At 54.1% G+C, this 22,953-nt stretch overlaps 1 protein-coding gene across 3 annotated transcripts in view; it reads right to left on the bottom strand.

The window, feature by feature from the left end:
- Positions 1 to 22,953, bottom strand: part of Gse1 (Gse1 coiled-coil protein) — a 340,677-nt gene that overhangs the window by 205,469 nt on the left and 112,255 nt on the right. For all 3 annotated transcript variants that reach the window (XM_026778660.1, XM_026778661.1, XM_026778662.1), the window contains exon 2: positions 12,364 to 12,553. In XM_026778660.1, the coding sequence (XP_026634461.1) occupies positions 12,364 to 12,553 (190 nt within the window). The remainder of the gene's footprint in view (positions 1 to 12,363; positions 12,554 to 22,953) is intronic.

Below are 22,953 nucleotides of genomic sequence, written 5' to 3'. Positions count from 1 at the left end.
TACAGCCATTCACACATCACCCCCCACACACACACACACACAAACATCCCATAATCAGAGTGTCTAGAATTCCAGAACCTAAAGTCAAAATGGAAAAGATGGCAGGCAGGATGGAGTTTCCACCGAACGCTCCCCACTCCATGGAGGCTGTGCAGGGCCCAACCTGCTCCACAGTAGTGAGAACCACACAGAGCGAGCAGCACAGGCTGTTGCTGGGACACGTGTCCTCCTCGGCATTCCCTGCTCTTCCGTCCCCTCCCATTCACCCCTCCCACGTCCTGCTCTCTGCCCAGTGGGCCCTCCACCCGCACCAGAGGGCAGGGGCACCTGTGGCTTGGCAGGGCTGGGTGCCAGGGGCCATGGCACTCTCTACTTCTGGGCTCGCCTCCAGCTCCCAGCCCACTGTGGTGACAGCCTGCCTGCTGTGGCTCAGAGAACAGAGTCAGAACTGTGCTCTTATGCCCCCAGCCAGGACCACACGCCTGGCAGGGAGGCAGGGACCAGAGCCCCAGCCCACAGTGGCCCACACCACCCAGCCACAGACTCTGTCTGTAATCAAACCTACCATTAGCGAGATGAGAGGCAGTACCCAACCTCCACCCTCGTCCCGTCCAGCTCTGGTAGTGACCATCCCCAAAGGCGGCAGAGGAACTGAGTCCCGGATAGCAGTAACTCAAGGGCTTGGGGTCCAGAGAGGTAGTTCCAGGTCAACACCTGAAAGGTTCCCCAGGAAAGAGAACATGATCTCAGGCTGTTCTTTGTAGGAAGGGCACGTGGATCAGGAATGTGTGGGGTACACTTTGCTATGATTCGGGGCCACTGCTGCTAAGGCCCAAAGAAGAAATATGAGGGCCTGGAGGGGCCACCGTGGTGGGGGACTGGTCCCCAAGGATAATTTAGGCTTTTATCTCTTTTTGAGGAGCCTCTGTTTCTACCTCTATCAAGAGGGGGTCATGGTGGAGCTGGGGCACTGAAAGTTACTACAAGAGGTTCCTGATAAATACCATTTCTCTCCTCAGGCTGTGCTGGAAAGGGGACAGAGGGGAAAGGAAGGGGACTGGGCTAGTGCTGCCTCTGTGAGTGGAGGGGAGGGGACTTACGTGACAACCTGCTATTCTGGTCTGGCTTGGGAGTGCTGGGACAAGAGACACCGATGTCTGAAGTTTTCTCGGATCCAGCTTCCAAGCGGGCCCGTCCCTTCTGTCAAGACCTGGCCAAACACCAGCACACTTGGTCCTGAGAGGCCCATTCAGGCCCATGAGACCGGGGTGGGAATGGGACTGGCGTTGTCAGCTGACTGCTTGACACTTTCTTGCCGCTCTCCCTCACTGGCTCTCTGCCAGGTGAGGTTCAGGAGTGTCCTCCCCCAAGGACAGTGTTGTCCCTGTTTCCCCTCACCTGTGAAAAGGTCAGACAAAATCAGAGGGACAGGGAAGGGGTTTAGGAGATGATCCTTGTACTCAAGAGTCACTGGGTAAGAAGAGTAGTACAAGGACAATTCCAGGAAGCTGGAAGCTAACAGGCCTGAGCCTGTCAGGGGTCTCGCTGGCCCCATCCATCCACAAACCAGCAGGGACACTGTCAACTCTGCTAGCATAGGAAGAAGCCCAGAGAGGCCAGGAGGACAGCCCGAGGCACACAGCTTTCTGTGATAAACCCAGGACTTACACCTCGGCCAGTAGTAACCAGAATTCTGCTTCTCGCCATGATGCTTTCTCTGGTGGGGAAAGGGGTCCTCGTGGTGGTCTTCTGGACCCCACAAGGGAAAGTGAGCTACCACCATCATCAAAAAGACAAGCTTATCCAGATCTCTTCTGCCCTCATTACCCTGCCAAAGTCCTTGTCTCTGTCAGATTCCCTGTGGCCCAGCAGGGCAGCCACTCAGCCAGCAGGATACACAGGTGATACGCTCACCGAACTACCGTGATGACATGTGTTTGTCCACAGTTCTCACGAGTATTCTCATTTGGTCGTGGCACCTGGGTGCATGCCAATGTGCTCAGCTCAGGCCAAGGAAGTCGGGCAAGAGCCCTTTGCCCTCATAACTAAGGGAAACATGGAATTCAGGGGGTTCAGAAGTCTGAGCACAGCAACCACCGAAGGGCCCAGGAGGAGCTGGGGAGAGGCTACCCTTTTCCTACCCAAGGCCAGAGTTCAGCACCTTTCTTCTGAGGCAATCTAGAACCACACAAGCAGTGGCCACCTAGAGGCTGGGGACAGGGCTAGTGGCCAACTAGGTTAGCCCAGACAGAAGGACAGGACCAAGGACAGGGCAGGCGAAGGGCCGTTGAACAAAGAAACAATCAGTACCCCGGATTCTGTCCAAGTCCCAGGGCCCCAGATGACCATGGGCCTGACCTACAAGAACATAGAACCGCTTGGAATTGGCCCCAGGAGTCGCCAAACATTGCCACCATTGCTGACACACACCTGTCCCTGTAGACACCTGTGGGACTCAATCTCCTTGAAGTCCCTAAGCTCACTACTTAAAACAAACACTGCAAGCCAGGTAGACTGTGTCCCTTCATAGTCTGTAAACTGCACTCCACACCAGGGGGGAAAGGGTCAGAACCAGGACCCACCACAGCCTGGATCCCCACAGCCATCACTGTTGCTGACTATGAAACTCACTGGGATGAAAGAAGTGGGGAAAGGGACCAGGAGTACCAGGACCTCAGAGTCACCTGCTCCAGACACCTGGGCCCCAAGCACGCCTCTGACCTTCCAGGGGCTCTGTAAGCCCCACATGGCTCCACGGTTGGTCTCCCTGCTTCTAGAACAGCAAGTGACCTGGAAGATGGATGGGATCAGCTCTGATTTTTTTTTACCCAGCTCTGCCCCAGGCTGACAAGCACCCTCAGAGAATGTGGGGCTCAATGGTCCTCATGAGCTGCCTGAGGGCAGGCTTGGTGCCAGGGTCAGCTCCGGGTCAGCCTGCTTTCCACAGGTATGGGTGCACAGGGTGAGGCAAGTTGTAGGAAGGTCAACTCAATACCCACCACACCCCTCAGACTTTGCAGGCTGGCTGCGGGCCCCCAAAAGCACTGTTTCTTCGGCTAGCACTCATATCCCACGTGGACCTTGGTGTCCCTGAGCCGGGACATTGCCACTGCTGAGTCAGGGCTCCTCCCTCTGCCACCCCACATCCGACTGGAGGCCTCCATGTCTGGGCATCAGTCCCAAAACCCACACTTCCTCCTCCAGGCTGGTGCAGGCTTTCCTTGAGACTCACTGTGGTGGATGAACTTTCCTGAGTTCCTCTGGTCTATGAGAAGTGACTGGCCCAGCCTGAAGCCTGGCCTGCGTGTGTGTGTGTGTGTGTGTGTGTGTGTGTGTGTGTGTGTGTGTGGCGTGGACAGCAGTGGCTTCAGTCATGGGAGGGCTCCCTTCTCCCTGCCTCTCCATTCTCCTCCTGCCATCTCCGAGTTAAGTCCACACTCAGAGCTGGGTGCACCAGCAGGCCTCCTCCTGCTCCCCAGCACCCCGCCTGGCACAGCCACTCCGACTGCTCGCGGGAGCCAGGCCCTCGGTGGCGGCGGCCATTTCCCAACAGTCCCGATTAGTTTAGTTGCTGGCAGAACTCAGCTGACCAAGACATTACTGCAGAGGAGGAGGCCTATGCCCTGGAGAGCAGAGACGACCCAGAGGGCTCACCTGGACAGCTCTCATTCCTGTAATGACTCAGCACCGCTACCACAGGAGGCCAAGATAATGGGCAAGGGTCAAAGAAACAACTTCAGGGACAGGGGTCAGGAATGTGTCAGCCCGTGCCTAAATGCGTAAGACAGGGGGAAGGCTCGGAAGAGAAAGGCATACCGGAAAGGAGACGCCACGGAGCAGAAGACTGGGTGAGGGGTGGGCTCTGAGGTTTTCCCCAGGGGGGCTGTGGCAGGCTGCAGGCCACAGGGCCCAATGCATGCTCTTTGCTGGGGGAAGAGTATAGACGTCCATGGGAGACAAAGGGACACAGTCCACCAGAGGGAGGAGAGACAGAAGACTCCAGCATCTCTGGGTCTAGAGTCTTGTGTCTTTCCCAGGAGAACCCACTCTCTGCCCTATTCATCTGCTGGGGATCCACTCTCAGCTCCCTTCTCCCTCGAGCGCTCCAGCCACACAGTGCTGTTTCTGTGGCCTGCTCCTTCTTGGAGTCCATCTTAGTACATTTAGGGGAGAGGGAACTGAACCTGGTGGGACGTAGGGACCGGGACTCAGCTGCTTTGTAGTATAGGCTGGGTCCATTAAAAAAAAAAAAAAAAAAAAACAACCTCTATCAAGGGTGATCTGTGAAGCCTGGTTCCTAGGGCTAACCCCCACCCACTCCAGGAGCTGGGCAGCTTGGGCGGCTGGCTGTGTTCCATTGCACCCCCTCCTGGGTCAGTATCCACACTGCATCCACAGCTTCTACCCAGGATTGGGCAAGAATCCACCCTCGGTCCCACCTGCTCAGCAAAGTGGCCCAGATAGTGGGAACCAGAGGGGTTCAAATGCAGGCCATCCTTATAGCATCAGCTCACAGGCTAGGCCCACCACCCCAGAGTTCTGGAGTGACCCCACTGTCCTGCAACTGCCTGAATAGAGACACATTTCCAGTCCACCCTGCCCATCCCCACCCAATCTTTTACTGTTTACGGGAAGGGGGTGGGGGTGGCCAAAGACACCGTCAGCCCAGCCAGGGTGACTGGTACGGAAGGCCAGCCAGCAGGCTCTGGAGGACTCGGCCTCATCCTGAAACTGTGGACAGAAGACCATCTCACAGGACAAAGGGCTGCAGCTGAGATACAAACCCTAGGCAGAAGGAGCATCCAGATTAGCCAGGCGGGTCTGGTGGTGGCCCAGAGTCACTATCATAGAAGGGGTTGTCAGTGGGAGAGGGTGGGGAGATGTTCGGAAAGGGCCACACGTCAAGGACCTCAGAGGCTTCCAGAGGCTGGGGCAGAAGGGAAACAGATCTTACCATGGAGTGTGTAGGAGGAAATAGCCTGTGAGGCCTTAACTTGAAACCCAGCTGAGACCTCTGACCTCTAGCCTAAAGGGAAGAAGCGTGTTTGGAGCCACTAAGTTCCAGGTGACAAGTGACAGCAACCACGGGAAAGCAATGTGACAGGAAGGTTCCTGTTCCCAGACACATGTGGTACACACCCTATCATTCAATAAATACGCTTCTACAAGTGTTTGGAGGAACTCGGGGTCTACCACGTCCTCCAAAACAGCTCAGCAGTGACCTTGAGGGGCCCTTGGCTGAGGTACACTAACACCTGGTCCTGTGTTTACTGCAGATTTGTTTATTTTTATTTGTGTGTGTAAATGGACCACCTCCAACAAGTCCTCCTGAAGGCCAGAAGAGGGCGCCAGATCCCTGGAAACTAGAGTTACCTGAGGCCGTGCACTATCTAATGTGGGTGCCGGGAACTGAACCTTGGGTTCCTTTGTGAGAGCAGCCAGTGCCCTTAAACGCTAGACCATCTCTGCAGCTTCTCTAATGACTACCTCACCAGGGACATGAAACGTTCACTCGACCTTCAGAGATTCTGCACCAAGCACACATGCTGACCGGACTAGCCAGCCCAGGCTGGAGAGAAGGAAGGTTCTGGAGTAGGCTAAGGAGTCACCTGGGTGCACACAGCTGGGCTCACCAGACCTGACTTCCTCCTCTCACTGTCCCACAGGCCCCAGCTCCCATTCACCCAGTAAAAGCTTGTGGGTCCCCTCCCCTTGTGCTATGTGTGCCAGGCACAGGGAACCCTGGTCCTTGCTTCCTGGAGGCCGCATACCTCTGACCTTTGAACCTCTCCCCCTTGACTGGGATACCACGGGGCATTCTTTAAGCATGGCCTTCTGTAGAGTTCTTCTCTAGAGTTCCTGAGAACTGGGCTCTGAGTCTTATTTTGTGCACTTCTGGGTCTAAAAGACTCTGTGGAATGCAACAGGTGCTCAGGAAGTACCTGTGAACACACTCACAGGCGCGCACGTGTGCACACACTCGGGGGAATAAAGCTGAGGAGAGACGTTGCATTTCCATCAGCAGGAGCGAAAAGCTGGAAGGTTAGGATGGAAGCCCCTAGGGGCACAGGGAAAGCGTCACACATATGTGGCCTTCAGGGCCAGGCTGGTTACAGCACTGTCTCCTTAGGGTATGTGACAGCCCCATGACACCTCACCCACAGGGCCCACAAAGGACACTTTGGTGGCTCCAGTTATAGTCTTTGTATGTGTTTACACGCATGTGCATATACACAGGGGCAGGTGGACATGTGTGCACCCTTGCAGGTCAGACACTGATGTCAGCTGTCTTCACTGTCACCTTATTTTTTAAGAAAGGGCCTCTCATTGGTCTGGAACTCACCAACTAAGCGAGGCTGGCCAGCCAGCAAGCCTGGGGATCCTCGGGTCTTCCCTTGCCCAATTCTGGGATCCCACGTGTGAACCAACACATCCAGCTTTTGCATGGGTGCTGGGGACAGAACTCAGGTCCTTTTGCCAGCTGAGCCAGGCCCCTTTCCAACCCCTCAATCTGTCTTTTCCATCTGCAACCTTCTGGAGCAGAAGTTCCAGTTGACAGCAAATGTCGCCTCTGGGCCACAGCACACCAGGCACAGAGGTGCGTTGATCACAAGCCATCGGGACGTCATTGCGTCTGAGCCAACAGCTGGGTTACCATTTCCAGCTGCCCACACTAAATCCCCTTGCCTCTTTGTTTCATGAAAAACAAAACTAGCGGCAGGCACACACAGCCAGGCAGTGGAGTCAAGACAGCAGATCCCAGTGGGTAGGAGCCGTTACAGGAGGAAGGCGGATCCACGAGGGTTGGGGACACAGGAGGCCTGCCAGCTCAGCAGCAGGAGACTGCTGCAGCAGGACCGTGAGTTCAAGACCAGCTCGGACTCAAGAATGAGACCGCCACTCGACAAAACAAAACAATTTTTAAAAAGAGGAAGGGAGCATGGGGAGGGGCATCAGACATGGTTGCTCAGGACACTGATAAGGGCCAGGGTTTCTCAAAGGCCTCAGAGAACACCCCAGTCAGTGGATTCATCAGAACCCAGGCCTGGTTGAGCATGGTGCCACATGCCAGTCATCTTAGCTCAAGAGAGGCTAAACAGGAGGATGGAGAGTTCCAGTCTAACCTGGGCTACAGAGACAGGCAGACCCTGTTTCAAAACCAAACACCCACTAAAACAGGAAGGAAAGAGAGAGAGAGGGAGGGAGGGAGGGAGAGAAGGAGGGAGGGCTACCAGGCTCTGCCTAGGTCCTATGAGCCCCACTGTGCTGAGAGGATCCAAGGCCTTCTCTCTCTAGGTGAAAGGCCTCCCTCCCAGGCAGTGCCTTTAGAAGCTTCTAGATTTCCTGCCCTGACTTGCAAGCCAGGCTTCCAGTATTATGAGAAGTTCCCAAGAAGATAAAATTCATTGATAGTGGGAGCCAGACATTGGATCCCAGTTCCACTGGCAGCACTCAAGGGAGGGATGGCAAGGTGCAGTGTGTGATGGGAGCTCAGGAGGTCCTGCTGCGGCAGGGGGGTAGCGGTGGCAATGAGCAGCAGCAGCAGCATCCCCTTCTGTACCCGCCTGGGCAGCTGCAGCTCACTAGCCATAGGCGAAACCTTTGTGTGCCTGGTGCCACTGTGCTCAGCTTGCATCGTGCCCACTGCTGCCATGGGCACTCTGCCAGCTGAGGACCCCCTGCCTTCCCAGTGACCGACGTAGCCTCGGCCAGAAGCCCATTTTCCTAACAAGGAAGAGGAAGGAGCAGGGTTGCTGGTGACAAGCCAGCACCCCCATCCTGTGTGCTGGCTTCGCGCTACTCTTTAGACACGGCTGGCTCTGGCCTTCTCGTGGTCAGTGAGCTACTTAATCTTTTGTCAGCTTGACATAAGCTACACACAGTTATCTGGGAACAGGAACCTTAACGGAGAAAAATGCCTCCCTCAGATTGTTTGTGGCAGGCCTGTATGGCATTTTCTTGATTGATGTGGAGGGGTTAGGGCTGTGGGTGCTGCTACCCTAGGAAGGTGGTTCTGGGCTGTGTAAGAAAGGAGACTGAGAACGCCATGAGGAACAAACCAGTTCCTCAGGTATACATGTATGTGTGTGTGGGGTGCCTTCTCCTTCATTTCCTGCCTCCTTCAGAGGACTGTTCCTAGGACAGGTAAGCCAAACGAATTCCTTCCTGCTCAAGCTGCTTTTGGCCAGTTTTTATCACAGGGACAGAAATCCTAACTAAGACAGGTCACCGTCCCTGTTCCCCCATTGCCCAGGACGATATCCGGCTTATAACAGAAGCTCTGGAGGTGCAGAGCTGGGTCTCACACTCAGAACGCAGCGAACACAGATCTGGGCATGTAATGACGCCACAGGCCAACTGCACAGCACATGGCTAGGAAGGAAAGGGGGTGGGGTGGGAACGGCAGTTGGGACAGGCATCCCCACCTGTGCATGTCCACTTCTAGCACCCCATGACCCCACAGTCACATCCACTAGATGTGGCCCCAGCACCCCAGAACCCTCCAGAACCCTCCCCAGGGCTGTCACTCAGTCCAGGGAACCTGCTTCTCAGAACCTGTGTTCTCAGGAGGAGTCCCCGAATCTCAGGTTTGGGACCCAGAGTTGCCTCCATCCCTCAGGGACAAAGAAAGAATAAAGTCAGACTAAGGAAGGCAGATGGCACAAGGTGGGCCTGGCCCAGTGCTGTGAGGGAATGTGTGACCAGTTGCTTCAAGTTCTTCTGCCATGACATCCCTACCATGGTAAACTGGAGACTGAAACCATAAGCCAAACAACCCTTCTCCCCGAGGCTGCTTCAGTGTTCGGCCACAGTAATGAGAAACGGGACTAACACGGGAGGAATGGCAGCCAAGGTAAACTGGTGTGTGGTGGCCAGGCTTCTGCACCTGGACACTGGTGACAACGTGGAGTCCTCAGCTAGCCACTGCAGTGTGGGGACACTGGAGACGGTGGGGATGAGGCCACAAACCCTGGTCGTCATATGCACACAGGTAAGCCCCAGTTCTCCTGGGTAGGTCTCGGCCCGGTGGACAATCATGCCTGGCCTGACCATGGGTAAGGATGCTGACAGGTCAGGTGGGGAGGAGCTGGGGCCAGAAGTGGCTGGGCCTGGCTTTGGGCACACACAGCTCAGCTCACTGGTGGGAACTGTAACTTCTAATGTCTCTGCTGGTAACACTACTCATCACGTGAGAAACTGTTACACAACCCAAGAGGGACGTGCAAGGCCACCGTCCAACAGGGAAGATGGCTACCCGCATGGCCATGCAGGAAGCACACTCCAAGACAAGAATGACACACACTCCTTTTGCAGAGTGTGTAACCTGCGCAACCTTGCCCTGCAGCTATCAGTGAGTCTGAGTGTTTATGTCGTGCCCATTTTCAAGGTGCCCATTCTGCAGCTGGAGCAGCGGAGGCTTCGGGATATCCTGAACTTTGCAACCTAAGGCTAGGGCTTGGAAACCTGGACACCAATGCCATCTCCATGCCATCATCTCCCTGCAGTCACTTTATAGTGTGTATCACTTCTGTTCCAAGGAGCCTGTGCTCAGCACAGGACAACTGCTTTGAGAGCCCACGCCCACCTTGCCAGCTTCCATTTCATAGGTACATTAACATGGTTCTAGGTCCGACAAGATGTTCAAGGCTGTTGATGTAGTCAGATGCCCTCACACTGCAGGGACGGCTGCCCACCCAAGACTCCAAACCACATCCTCCTCCTCACCAAGGGACTGGCCACCAGTCCAAGGTTCCTTTGGGCCTTGCTTGCTAGGGGAACCATGGCTTGGATCACCATGGTCCTCAAAGGACAGAGAAGTGAGCTGAAAGAGCCTGGCAGATGCCAGTCCTTTTCCCCATGGCCTAGAATTGTCCCCACAACCAGCGGTGACTCTACTAATGCAGTGCCCGTGGATCGACACTGCCCACACAAAGGATGTATGGTTAGCCACCAGAAGTCTCACCATCACCATCCCGACACAGAGATGGCCCTGTTCCCTAAGTGACACCAAATCTAATGAACTCTGGAATCTTGGTGGGTACAACCCATTGACTCCAAACTCACTGTTTGGCACTGGGATTCCTGGGGGCCCTCGCCTAGCCCAGGCCTTTCCCCAACTTCTATATATAGCATGCTTGCAGGGAATCAGAGCTGAGGAACAGTTGGCTGAAGTGTTTACAACCCTGCCATGACCAAACCACCTTCGGAGAAGACTGACCATATAAGTCAGGACTGGCTGAAGCCACCACAGCAAGGCTCTAGTGGTGCTCCCTTGGTGTGAAGCCCTAGAAAGAAGGGAAATGTGTGTGTGTGTGTGTGTGTGTGTGTGTGTGTGTGTGTGTGTGTGTGTGTGTGTGTGCGTGCGCATACATGAGTGTGCATGTGAGAATGTGTCCTAGGTAGGTCTATGTCTGATTGTAGCCCCAGTGTGACCAGACACTTCTTGCTCCTACCCCCATGTCCAGTACCAGCCTTTAGAGGGAGTCAGTCCACAATGACTTGGGGTCCTCACCTAAAAGTCACTCTCTGTCAAGGACTCAAACATGACAAGGCCTATCACCAAGGGCTCCAAAACAGGGCTTCATACTAGAAACTGAAATGTCACTCCCAAAACTTGTGACCTGGAACTTTCTGGGTCAGAATTCATACTGCTGGGGATACAGGGAAGCAGATTGTAGGAGCCGGACACAGGGTTCAAATCCCAGTACCCTACCACTGCCATGTGAGAGGGATGAGTGCCGCCGCCTCCCTGAGCCCACTGCACAGTATTGACGTGAAATGGCATGCACAAACACAAACACACAAGCCTCTGCTTGCTTAGGTGTCACAGAACCCATGGACCACCAGCCACCAGGCATATCTCACTTGGAACTCAGCTTGGGAGACAAGATTTGCTGAAGGTCCCTCAGCCCAAAGCAGGCGCACCTCTCCCCACACAGCAGCCCAGCTCTCCTATAGAACTCCATGATGAGGGGCTGGCCTGCCCTGGGGACTGTGGCCTCACCAGGGACATTGTCGGGCCCTGCAGACACACCTCAGGGTAGACTTTACCTGGAAGGATGGGTAGGCAAGGCAGAGACAAGTAGGCTTTCAAGACCCAATCCACAAAGGTATGTTTTGGACCTCGGAGGGCTCATGCAAAATCAGAGCACCCCAGTTTCCAAAGCGCAGGCCGGCGAAGCTAAGGAAGATGCTGCCCACATAAGCAAGCCATTCTGCCTATTGACTCAGGGAAGCCAGCAGGGCTGACTAAGCTCTGAGGCTTATACACAACAAACCTTTCCCTTGGTGTGGAAGCCAGGCCTGCTGTAGAAGCCAGGCCCACCCCTCGCCATGACATCTCACAGATGCAAGGCTCGGAGCATGCTGGATGAATATGCACGTGTAGGGGTTAAGAGGGTGCCAATCTCTGGCAGTATCTGCCCTGCACCCCCTTCCTTTGCTGTCTGGCTACCCTGCCCGTACCTGCCAGTGTCTGAAGCCTCCCAGGTCCCCAAGGCATAAGCACCTGGTCTGTTGGGTCCATCTGGGAACTGAGTCAATTTCACAGAGGAAATGAAGTCTGCAGAGGACGAACTGCATGATGAACACTCCAGATCAAAGCTTGGGCCTGCGGTGGTGCAAACACGTGTGCCACATCACCTCTGGCTTGCCTGTCACCTGACCCAGCCCCAGCTCCTACCATTTTCTAGCAAGCCATGCTACTGGTCTCTACCCCCTTGGTGGCGAGGCTGGTCCTTGAGTTTCTACTCCTCCCCAGGGACAGCATGGATCAGGCTCCCACGGGTTCTCTCTACTACAGCCTGCTCCAGAGAGTCTCGCATGGTCTGGTGTGGCTCTCCAGGAAGTTAAGAAGAGGCTACAAGAATACAAATGTCCACTGTGTCCTCAGAACCTACAGAAAAGGTCCTAAGACTCCACAAGAGATCCATGGGATCGGGAGAGCCACCCTGGCCACAGCTCCCTCGAAAGCCACTGAACGACAAGAGAGGAGTATACGGGCATCAAGCTAGGAAGCCCCGGCATGGACATCCTCATGCCTACTGGCCCAGCACTAGGGAAGTCTTCACAAGTGCCTAGCATGGTTGGCACTCATACCCACCTTCCCCAGAAACAACCTGCAGGCTCATGTTTACTGTGACGGCGTTTACGGGCAAGAACGATCAGTCAGTGCACGGGTAAATTCACCACAGACCGTGAAGTGAAAATTCCAAATCCCAACAAGCAGACTCGAGCCCTATAGCACCAAGAGTGTGAGGTAGAACCAGCTCTGACCTCAGTACCCCAGCAGAGCTCCAGAGCCACAGCCCAGGGGCTGGCTCAGGCCCAGTCTACATGTAGAGACGCAAAACATGACGCTACCTGTGGCTATGAGGTCTGCTCCGTCTCCATCCCAGCTGTCCCGGCTACTCTGCTGGCTTGGCACTGGCCGCAGCTCCTGGGTGGTCCTGGTGCCCCTGGATAGACTATCTGTGGGGGGCACCGGCTGTAGCTCAGGCTCTGATGCAGGAGCATGGACAATTGCAGGTGTCTCCAGAGGGGCAGAGGTGACCTATAAGGAAAGAAGGGGACAAATGAGCCAGGAAGGAAAGAGGCCTTGGGCTATCTTGCTATTCCTTCCTTACTGTGGCCTGACCTCTGTGGTCAGCAGTCCAGCTGAGCTGGCTTCAGACAGTGAAGACAGCCTGTACCCTCATTGCTTAGCCATGGACCCCAGGATACAAGATAATGGATACTGTAACACTATGTGTCCATCTCTTGATATTCTGACATAGAAGGTCCTAGCTTTTGGTAGGCACCCTGGTGTCTAAGAGAAAGTTGTGGGACATGCACCAGGGTCCAACCTTATGCAGCCTGTCCCTGGGGACATCTATATGCCATTGTGCAGTTCACCACAGGACCCTGGTGTTCAGCTTCGGAAGCTGGGTTGGCTATCTCAGCTGCACCCCATATGTTAGTGGGGATGTCACTTCCCCAAGTCCTCTGGGGACCAGTCTCCTTGAGACCAGAGACTATACAGCATCCATTCTAGGTTCTGCTGTGACTGCTTTTCAGGTATGGGTGAGGTTCCCCATGCCACAGAATGAGTGGAGAGGGCTCAGGAACCCATGGACTCCATCTTCAGAATCTTTCATGGAAGAGGGGGGGAGCTATTGCCTGGTGTCTTCCTCTTTACACCACAAGTCTGCCTGGCCTCACCTCCTGACACAATGGTTCTGCATCATGGAGTCAGAGGAACACATGAATGATAGGTAACCTTGGGGACCAGACACCCTACACCTCTGTGGAATCGACAGTCTCTGCAGAGACATCCATCTGTACACAGGCATCTAGTCCCCACCAGGACACCAAACTTGCTTGAGTTAGGCTCAAAAATCAGAGCCCAATATATGGGCGTTGGTTCTCTCCTGCTGTGTGGATTCCAGGGGTCAAACTCAGGTCATCAGGCTGCCAGCAAGCACCCCTCTTGGCTGAGCTATTTCACTGACCCTCTTCTGAATGGATGTAAGTTGTGGAACCATGTACCCAGCACAGAATTCACAAATTACCATAGTACCGTCCCACATCACTGTATCCATCTCTAGAACCTTCTCACCCCCAGACAGAAGTGGCCCCGACCCCCCATACCACAGTACCTGGCTGTCTCCCTTCTAACCCTCTTCCTACCTACCACACACACTTCCTTCTGCCTGTGACCTTGACTATTCTAGTGGTCCCACACCCCTTCCAAGGCTGGGGAAACCTGAGGTTTCAAAAAGGGGCCTTGAAAAAGGAGACTGAGGTGGCAAGGGGTCAGCACAGGCCAGGGGGATTCCCGGGTCTAGGTGGGTAGCTGGGGCCAGCTCAGCTCCCAGCAGGCAATTTGGGGCACAGGGAGCCAGCCCCAGGCTGGTGGCCCCTCTTCTTCCCCACTGAGAGCACAGGGCTGGTGAGAAGTCATTTTCTGTTCATCCAGTTATTTTTTTAATTTTTTTTCCCCAGGGCTTAGTTCCGTAGGAGTAGCACACTAAGTGAGACGGATGTTCGGAGTTCCTGAGGCGAGCTTCGCCCCCACCAGCCCTGCAGGCAAGAGGCGGATGAATTTACTGCGCTGTTTCCTGGAATGTTTTAATTTACAGGATCCATATGGAGACACTGCCCAGCTGCACGCCCCCATCCCTACCCCCAAGCCCAGGGCAGGCATACGGCCTGAGCCAGGAGGAAGCACGCTGGGCCATGCATATCACTTTTCTTCATTCATTCATTTTCTCCTTGGGACCGGGGGTGAGTCCAATGGGGTGGCAGGGACCCCCCCCCCCAAGCTCTACATAGCCCCTGTAGGGGCTTGGCTACTTCACAACCTTGTCCTAAATCACCATGGAAAATTCTATCAGGGTGAAACTAGAGAAAGACAGATACAGTGTTGCCACATCCATGAGGGGGTGGCAGAAGGCTATGCCGCCAGCCAGGGATTCCTGCTTCCAGCGAGGGCTTATGGGTCAAATCAGGCAATGTCCTTGTGATGGCCTCTGAGGACAGGCTGGAAGGAGGCGGAGGGTTGCGAACACCCCAGGCTTGTTGCCTACCTGTGACCTGCTTTTTCTCCTGGAGTAGAAGAACCAGCAGGGTCTTGCTGGGGCAAAGACTGGGCATACTGTGGCACCCCAGGAAGGGGCTGTGGGTATAGAATGGGAACTGGTACCGAGTCTAGCACACAAGGGGAAGGAAGGCTCTTTGCTGAGTACCTATTATGTGCTGACACCAGTCCAAGCCTTTATACAGACTTACACGGTGAACCTTCCAGCTGCCCCCTTGCCAGCAAATTGGCACAGCAACCTGTCTGAACTTGCACAGTAATTGGGGCTTTGAAGTTGGCTGTGACCTCAGTCAGCTATGAAGCAACTGGGGGATGAGGCTTTTAAACAGAGAGCAGCAGATAGGAGTCAGGAGTCATAGGCAGAGACAGAGGGTGGGGATGGCACTTCAAGGGTTGGGTGGGAGGACTCCCCAGGAGGGGGAAGATCCAGGAGAGCTTCCTGGAGCAGGTAGAATCTGAACATGGCCTTCAAGGGGAGTAGGGTTTGGTAGGGAAGGACAGCAGCCTGGACATGGGGGATGTCATATCAAGAACCATGTGATTGGGCCCAGCCTGGCTCTATCTGTTCCTCTACCCACTGACCCATCTACAAGTCCATCTGTCCACCCATCCACCCAACATCCATCTAGTCATCCATCCACCCATCTATTCATCCATCCATCTGTCCATCCACCCATCAACATTATCTGTATGCGATGGTTATTCTTGGTTGTCAACTTGACTACATCTGGAACTAAGACCCAAGCGGCAGCCCTACTGTGTGTTAGACCTACTATGTGTTACTGTGACAAAGAGGCTATGACAGACATCAGCCCTTTCTTAAGGGGCCACAAACCACCCCACAGGGCAAGACCATAACCCACATGAAGGTGCTCAGCAGCAAGGATGCAGAAGACGGCCTTACTCAGAGTCAGCAGGAGCCAGGCTGAAGGACGCTTGTCCCTTCTTGCATCTCAGGGGCTTCTGCAAGCATCTGGTGCTACCTTTAAAGGTTGCATTCTCTTTGTTGAGGAACATCAGCTGATGTGGGAATGATTTCTTATTAATAAAGAAACTGCCTAGGCCCATTTCATAGGCCAACCCTTAGGTAGGCGGAGAAAACAAAACAGATTGCTGGGAGAAAGAAGTTGAGTCGGGGAGTTGCCATGATTGTCCCACTCCAGGCAGATGCAGGTTAAGATCATTCCTGGTAAGCCAGCTTGTGGGCTACACAGATTAATAAAAATGGGTTAGATCAATATGTAAGAGCTAGCCAATAAGAGGCTAAAACTAATGGGTCAGACAGTGATTAAAAGAATACAGTTTCCGTGTAATTATTTTGGGTATAAAGCTAGCTGTGCCTGTACTATTGTCCTCAGTTCCCTTTCCAGAGGATCCTGGCAATCACGGCATTACAGAGCCACACACGGGGCATACCTGGCTTTGAATGGTTGGCTGGATAAAGGTCATGGTCCCCGGAACCTCCATGGGCAGCAACCATTGAGTTAGTATTGGCCAGCTGGTGGCCAGAGGCCAAGAAGGATATTTCTATGTCTCTCCAAAATAAAAAGGGGTTCACAGTCTGCCATCCATATCCCTCATGGACACCCACATCACCATGCTTTCTCCAGGGAATTCAGGTGGTTTTTGAGGATGCCATGCCAGATAATGTCAGGAGGGGAGGAAAGAGGCAGACACTGTATTCCTGTTCAAAAGGAGAAGGACATGTGTGTGCATGCGTGGGGGTGTGCATGCTAGTGCATGGGTGCATGCCTGTGTGAGTATGTGTGTGTGTATGCCTATGTGTGTGTGTATGCCTTTGTGTGCATACTGTGCATGTGTGTGCATATGGATTTATGTTCTATCAGGACCCAATTCTATTTAACTAATTTTTATCAGCTCACAAGGTCTCTCTAAATTGGAAATCTCTATTATCTTAAGTTTTATTGAAATACACTTCATATATTATACAGTTTATCTACTATCTTTTTTTCCAATGTCAGGGATTGAACCCAGATTAATTCAGTAGCAAGTATTTCAATCATGCAGCTCTGGGGCTGGTGAGATGGCTCAGCAGGTAGAGCTGCTTGCTGTCAAAACTGATGACCCGAGTTCAATCTCTAGTACCCACAGCAGAGAGAGAGACACATACGTGTGTCTCCATACACTACATGCATGCACACGGTGGCACATACGTGTGTCCCCATACACTACATGCATGCACACGGTGGCACATACGTGTGTCCCCACACACTAAATGCAAGCACACAGTGGCACATACATGTGTCCCCACACACTAAATGCAAGCACACGGTGGCACATACATGTGTCCCCACACACTACATGCATGCACACGGTGGCACATACGTGTGTCCCCACACACTAAATCCAAGCACACAGTGGCACATACGTGTGTCCCCAGTGTCCCCAGTGTCCCCACACACTACATGCATGCACACGGTGGTACATACGTGTGTCCCCACACACTAAATGCATGCACACGGTGGCACATATGTGTGTCTCCACACACTAAATGCATGCACACAGTGGCATATACATGTGTCTCCACACACTAAATGCATGCAATATAAATAAATAGTCCCAGTTAACGGCTTTTTGTAAATTTGTGGAGTTGTGGGGTTGTCTCCACAACCCATTTTAGAACATTTTGTCCAGTTAACTCTGGGGACATCATCTTTGGAGCCTTCTTCCATCTCCCCCACACTCCTAAAGGTCAATCTTTCTCTGACTTCCCAGCCCCCAGGGCAGTCGCTCCCTGTCTCACCCAGGCTCTCTCAGCTTCTATAGCCAGTGCCCCACGCTGCCTTTATGCGCTCTCCTACTGGGGACATTTTACATTAATGGAGTTGTCACGTGGGACCTCTCATGTCACCCTTTCTCGGTTAGCATCCGTCTTCCTGTCCCCCCTTGTCTAGCAAACCAGCCATGCATCTCTAAGAACAGGCTTCAAGCTGAGGCCCTGCAGCAGCCTGGAGGCTGCCAAGCGAGACACTGGGGTCTAGCACTAGCTGTTAGAGGGACTGTTCTTCCCCCTGGTTCCAGGCTCGTATGTATCTCTCAGCCTGCCTGGGGCCAGGACTCAGCAACTCTCCCCTGCTGGGAGATCTCAGTAGTGTGGCTTCACTTCCTCTACAGCCTGGAAGTGCCAACATGGTACTGCTTCCAAGAGGGACGGAGGAGTTTAAGGACTTAGCTGTTCCCACGCTAGGCAGTGCTGGTAGTCCATAACCAGGCCCATTTTGACAGTCCAGAGCATAGGCATGGGGGAGGTCATGAACTTGAGGATGTGCCTGTCTGAGCTCATTTAACCAATCCCACTACTCACCTGCAGTAGGGGAAACTGAGGCACAGACTTCAGCCCACCTCCCCGAGGACACTTAGATATCTAAGGTCTGAGCCACAAATTCAGAAGGGATTGTATACTGTCAGGTGCAAAAATGCCAGTAGAGCCCATGCCCCATCAGGCAGGACTAAGGTTGTGCATTGTAGGCAACAGGGTAGGGGTGGGGCAGGGGGATTGCCATCATCAGGATGCTGGTTTACCTCTCGAGCAAGGCCAGGAAGCTTAGCCGTGGAGCCGAGAATTACGGTGGAGGAGTGAGGGGCAGGTGGCAGCACCGATGGCACCAGAGAATCCCGTGCCACCCTCCCGCAGCCCACGAGAAGCCACACACAGAAAATAAGTCAAGGGTGGGAAGGAAGGTTGCTCCTTCTACTTCATAGGGCACCAGCCAGCCTCCAAAGACCTGCCAGGGGCATACAGGTCACAGGACCAGTACCAGCTGCCAATGATAGCGGGAAGGAAGGAAGAAGCCAGCTCCGCCCCCAGGAGCCCCACTCCCTTTGCCCACCCCCCCCCCCCAGGCTGCATCATCATTAGAAACTGCACTCGCTTCGCCCAGCTCCAGTGGGACTTGCAAGATGGCATGTCAGAGGCTCAGAAGCATCATCTGATGCCCTTGATTCCCTCTGATGGCTCCATAATGTAGGCAGAGAACTCCAGATCCTGCACTAAAGGGGGGGGGGGAGGCTTCAGCCCAGAGCACAGCACTGCCGCGCGCACAGTCCCCGACCAGCAGACAGCTAAAGGGTTAGTGCGAGCGCAGCGGCCAGGCGTAATTGGAAAGTTATTAGATATGGAATACACACGGCACCCAGCAAATGAGTAATCAGGGGCTAATTAAGCACACGGCACAGCCGAACGCACAGGGGAGGCTGGTGGCTTCCACATCTGTGCTGGCAATTAGGGGCGCTCCGGCTGCAGCTCCGGCTGGGGCTGCGGTGGGCGCAGACACCCACTTGGCAAGGAGCACAGCTGGGGGTCTCTTCCCCATCACTGACAGGCTGGAGGAGGAGTCCCCAAACCCACCAGTCTTGGGGACGACAGAAGGTCAAGGAGACAAAGGGCACACCAGAAAAGATGGGAGATTCTTGTCTCTGCTTTCATGTTTTGTAGTCATCTAAGCGCCTGGACAAAGGAACGACAGTGTGCACAGAACCAGGGCAGGGAACTGTGCAGCGATTCTGCCAGGTAGTCTGGCAGGGAGTGGGACCATGCCATGATTTAGATAGGGAAATGAGTCTGGGATACGCAGAAATCAGGCAGCTCACCCAGCCTGGTCCCGGTGTCTGAGAAAGGGAGGGAGCAGTCATTCTTTGGAAGGCCACAGTTAAGGCTAAGGGAAGAAGCAGCCAGACACTCAGACAGGAGCCCAACTCCTTGTCTCTCCTAGGGGCCCATCTTCCACTCCTAGAGGTCCCCACTGTCCATCATCCACTGCTGGGCTCTGCTCATACAGTCCCCTAAAGCCCCACCACATCTGAGACAGGAGAGCTTTCTCAAACACCGTCCACTGCCAATGCTTTGATCCAAGAGCCATGTGAGCAGCCCGAAGTGGTTCTCTATCACATGCCACTCTCCTTTTGTCCATCCACTGATATATCCACCCACCCACACACCCACGCTCCCATGCATCCACGCATCCATCCATCCATCCATCCACCCACCTACCCATCCAAACTGTCCTTCAATCCACCCACCCATCCACCCACTCTCTCACCCACTCATAAATTCATCCATCCATTCGTCCGTCCTTCCGTCCATCCGTTCATCTATCCACCTACACATCTACCCATCTAAACTATCCTTCAATTCATCCGCCTACCCACTCACTCACCCACTCACAAATCCACCCATCCACCCATCCATCTCCCACCCATTTTATTAGCACCTACTATGTGTCCGATATTGTACTTGGGATAGATACAGCAGTCAATGAAACAGCTAACGATCCCTAACCTCACAGAGCAGACAGGCCAGCAGGGCCAAATCTTCCACTATGAGTGCGAATGGGCACCGCGGTATTTTGTTTGCTGGTCAGTCTGAAGGAGGGAGGGGGAGACAGGCAGTAGAAGAACAGGATGTGGAGGATAAGCGGTCTGTGTAAGGGTGGCCTGGCCTCGGCAAGGGCAGAAGCCCCACAGGGAGAAGCTGTAATGATGGTGGGGCCCCTACAGCCTCTGGGGTACCTAAATCTGCAGGGTGTGCCCCAACGGGCTGTAGGAGGATAGACTCACTCTAAAGCTGCCTGGTGCACCCACCTGCTTGTCCCCCCCACACCTGGCCATGAGAACGCAGTCCTGCAGGAACTCAACAGAGAGTTGGCCAGTAGCTGTGAACACCCCACCCACAGTCAAGTGACTGCACCTCTCTGGGCTCTGGCTTCCATGTCTGCGGAATGAGCAGGCGTCAGCCACCTGGGTGGCCATGAGGGAGACTGGCCAAGTAAGGTCTCCATGGAGTGAACCAGCACAGATGTGAGGGTCATGGGCACACTGCCCAGGGTTGGCCAGTCCTTCCTGCCATACTGTTTTCTAAGCTACTGTCCCTGCCATGGCTCCAAAGAATGGCCTGACCAGGCTTGTGGACCAGGTTCCCAGGCAGCCCAAACTGGGTACGGGGTGCTGGGGAAGGGTACATAGTTTATCTGTCAGTCACCATCACAAGCCTCTACCCCCCAATGTCCCTATCCCTTATCCCCAAAGTCCCAACCTCTTCCTCAGTAAGATCTCCCAGACCCTAGGTCCTCTCCTGAGTAGAACTGGGCACTGCCCCATCCACCACATCCAAGGACCATAAGGGGCATCAGATCTGCTACCTCAGACCATCCTCCTCCTCTGAGCAGTCAGGGTCTAGCCCAGCATCCCCAGGACACCTCAGGGAAGAAGCAAAGCCGAGTCACAGAAAGGCTTTTTGCAGGGCTGGAGAGCAGTGTTTCAGGCCAAGGGAACTGCCAGAACAAAGGCCCTGTAACAGGGCCTTGTCAGGAGGAAGTCAGGGAAGCTACAGGACAAGAATGAAAGGTCTCCTTTACCCTGGAGGCCTCTGAGTCACAGAGATATGTGATCTAACTCTCTCTCTCTCTCTCTCTGCGTGCGTGCGTGCGTGCGTGCGTGTGTGTGTGTGTGTGTGTGTACACGTGCATGTCTCTTTGTGTGTGTAGTATGCACCCATAGGCACAGGCCAGCTAGACGTCAAGCATCCTGCTGTACAGCTCTCCACCTTACTCCCTGGAGACGAGGTCTCTCACTGAACCTGGAGCTCAGCTGACAGCCAGCAATCTCCAGCCGTCCTCCGACCTCCCCCCCACACAGAGGTTGCAGGCGGGTGATTTATTATAATTATTATTTTTAATCGCAATTCAGAGCCTTGCATTTGCACGGCAGAGGTTCTCGTGTACGTACTTACTGAGTCAACTCCTCAGTCCTGGTTTTGGCCTTTTTGAAATTGAACTTTTGCTGGTGCGTGAGTTTCAGGTGTGAGTGACGGGGCAGATCCACCCTGCGTGCCCTTCAGTCCTCCCCACAGCTGTAGCACACAGCCTACAGCACCTGTCACATGGGGCATGACAAAGGCAACCCACAGATTCGGCGCAGACCTTCAGGTCTGGCTTTGACTGTGCACGCTTGCTCAATTCGCCACGGTTTCCTCCCTTCCGAGGGCTCCAAGCCTTCGCCCAGGGAAGACCCGGAACATCCAACTGCCACAGCGTCCCTTCTGCTGTTTCCTTTATTCCCAGCAGGCTGTGCAAACGGGATCCCACAGGATGTGCCCTTCGGGGTCTTGTTTTTCTCATCAGACAGAGCTCAAGGTCTCTTGATATCAGAGGTCAGTGACTGGCGCTGCTGGGCTCCTCAGGGAAGCTAAGCTGTTTGCTCCAGTGTCCCCAGACTCTGTATTCTAGAAGCTGAGCAAGCTGAGCGAGAGATAGGGAGGCTGCTTTCTCGCCCTCGGCTTCCTTCACTATACAGTCCCTCCTCCCTCTAGGCCAAGAGGAAGGATGTTCCCTCTGTCCCGAGAGTGTGTGCCTTGCCTTATCTGCTGCATCCCACTTCTGGGTTTCTCTGCAGGATATTTTCTCTGCTTTCCCGGGTCAACTGCAGAGTTCTTACTAGGAGTGGACTCTGGGCATGGTTCCCATCCAGACGCGGTTCAGTGACGGTTAGCAATCCATATAACTACACATGGCAGAGAGACTACAGACGCCAGCCCTAGTGCACCAGGTTAATACAGAGACCAGGGATTGGGGCACACCTGGCAGGTGCTAAGGATTTGGGAGAGTGGGGCCTAAGGGTTTGCCAAAGGCCCCATCTGGGCCCTACTCCCCCATGCCCATGACATAATCACGGCGGAACATACAGAGCGCCCACCCGGGGAAGTCAGTTCATCAAGCGCTGACAGCCGTCAGCAAAGTGATCAGGAGACTATTAATTTTTCTTCTCTCCTTTGCCAGGAGTGTAACAGTGAGAAATGGCAGTTGAACCACAGGGAGGTTCTTCAGAGCGACAAAATAAAAATAGCTCTAATTGAAGCTGATAGAAATTACACCCTTTGAAAACACGTCGGGATGCACGCTGGGGCAGGGTGCCTGTCACAGGCTCCTGGAAACAGGTGACAACCACAGCAAACAGGCTCACAGGGCCTCATGGCATCCGCTGGGTGGCTGCTGGGAGGTCCCGCAGCGCAGGGGGAGATGGCAGTGGAAGACATGCAGAAGACCTGCTCTGCTGTCCATCATGACAAGGGCACAGCAAGCCAGCGTCATGAGAGGCCAAGGTGTGGTCTGGGTTCTGGGCAGTCCAGGGGATGCCACCACTGCAGTCAGGTTAATAAGCCAATTACCAGCCTCTGCCTTGAGGCCCTAGTTTTTGGAGCCCAATACCCATGTGAACAAGGGGAGATGCAGAGGGCCCTGGGCTGACCACGTGTTCCGTCCATGGTAGCTCATGGTCTGAAGCCTGTAGGCTGGGTCAGTGGTGTGTGTGTGTGTGTGTGTGTGTGTGTGTGTGTGTGTGTGTGTGTGTGTGTGTGTGTG

The sequence above is a fragment of the Microtus ochrogaster genome, chromosome 4, assembly GCF_000317375.1.
Source record: "Microtus ochrogaster isolate Prairie Vole_2 chromosome 4, MicOch1.0, whole genome shotgun sequence".
Taxonomy (NCBI): Eukaryota; Metazoa; Chordata; class Mammalia; order Rodentia; family Cricetidae; genus Microtus; species Microtus ochrogaster.
Note: the sequence above shows the minus strand (reverse complement) of the source record. Positions and strands in the feature narration are given on the sequence as shown.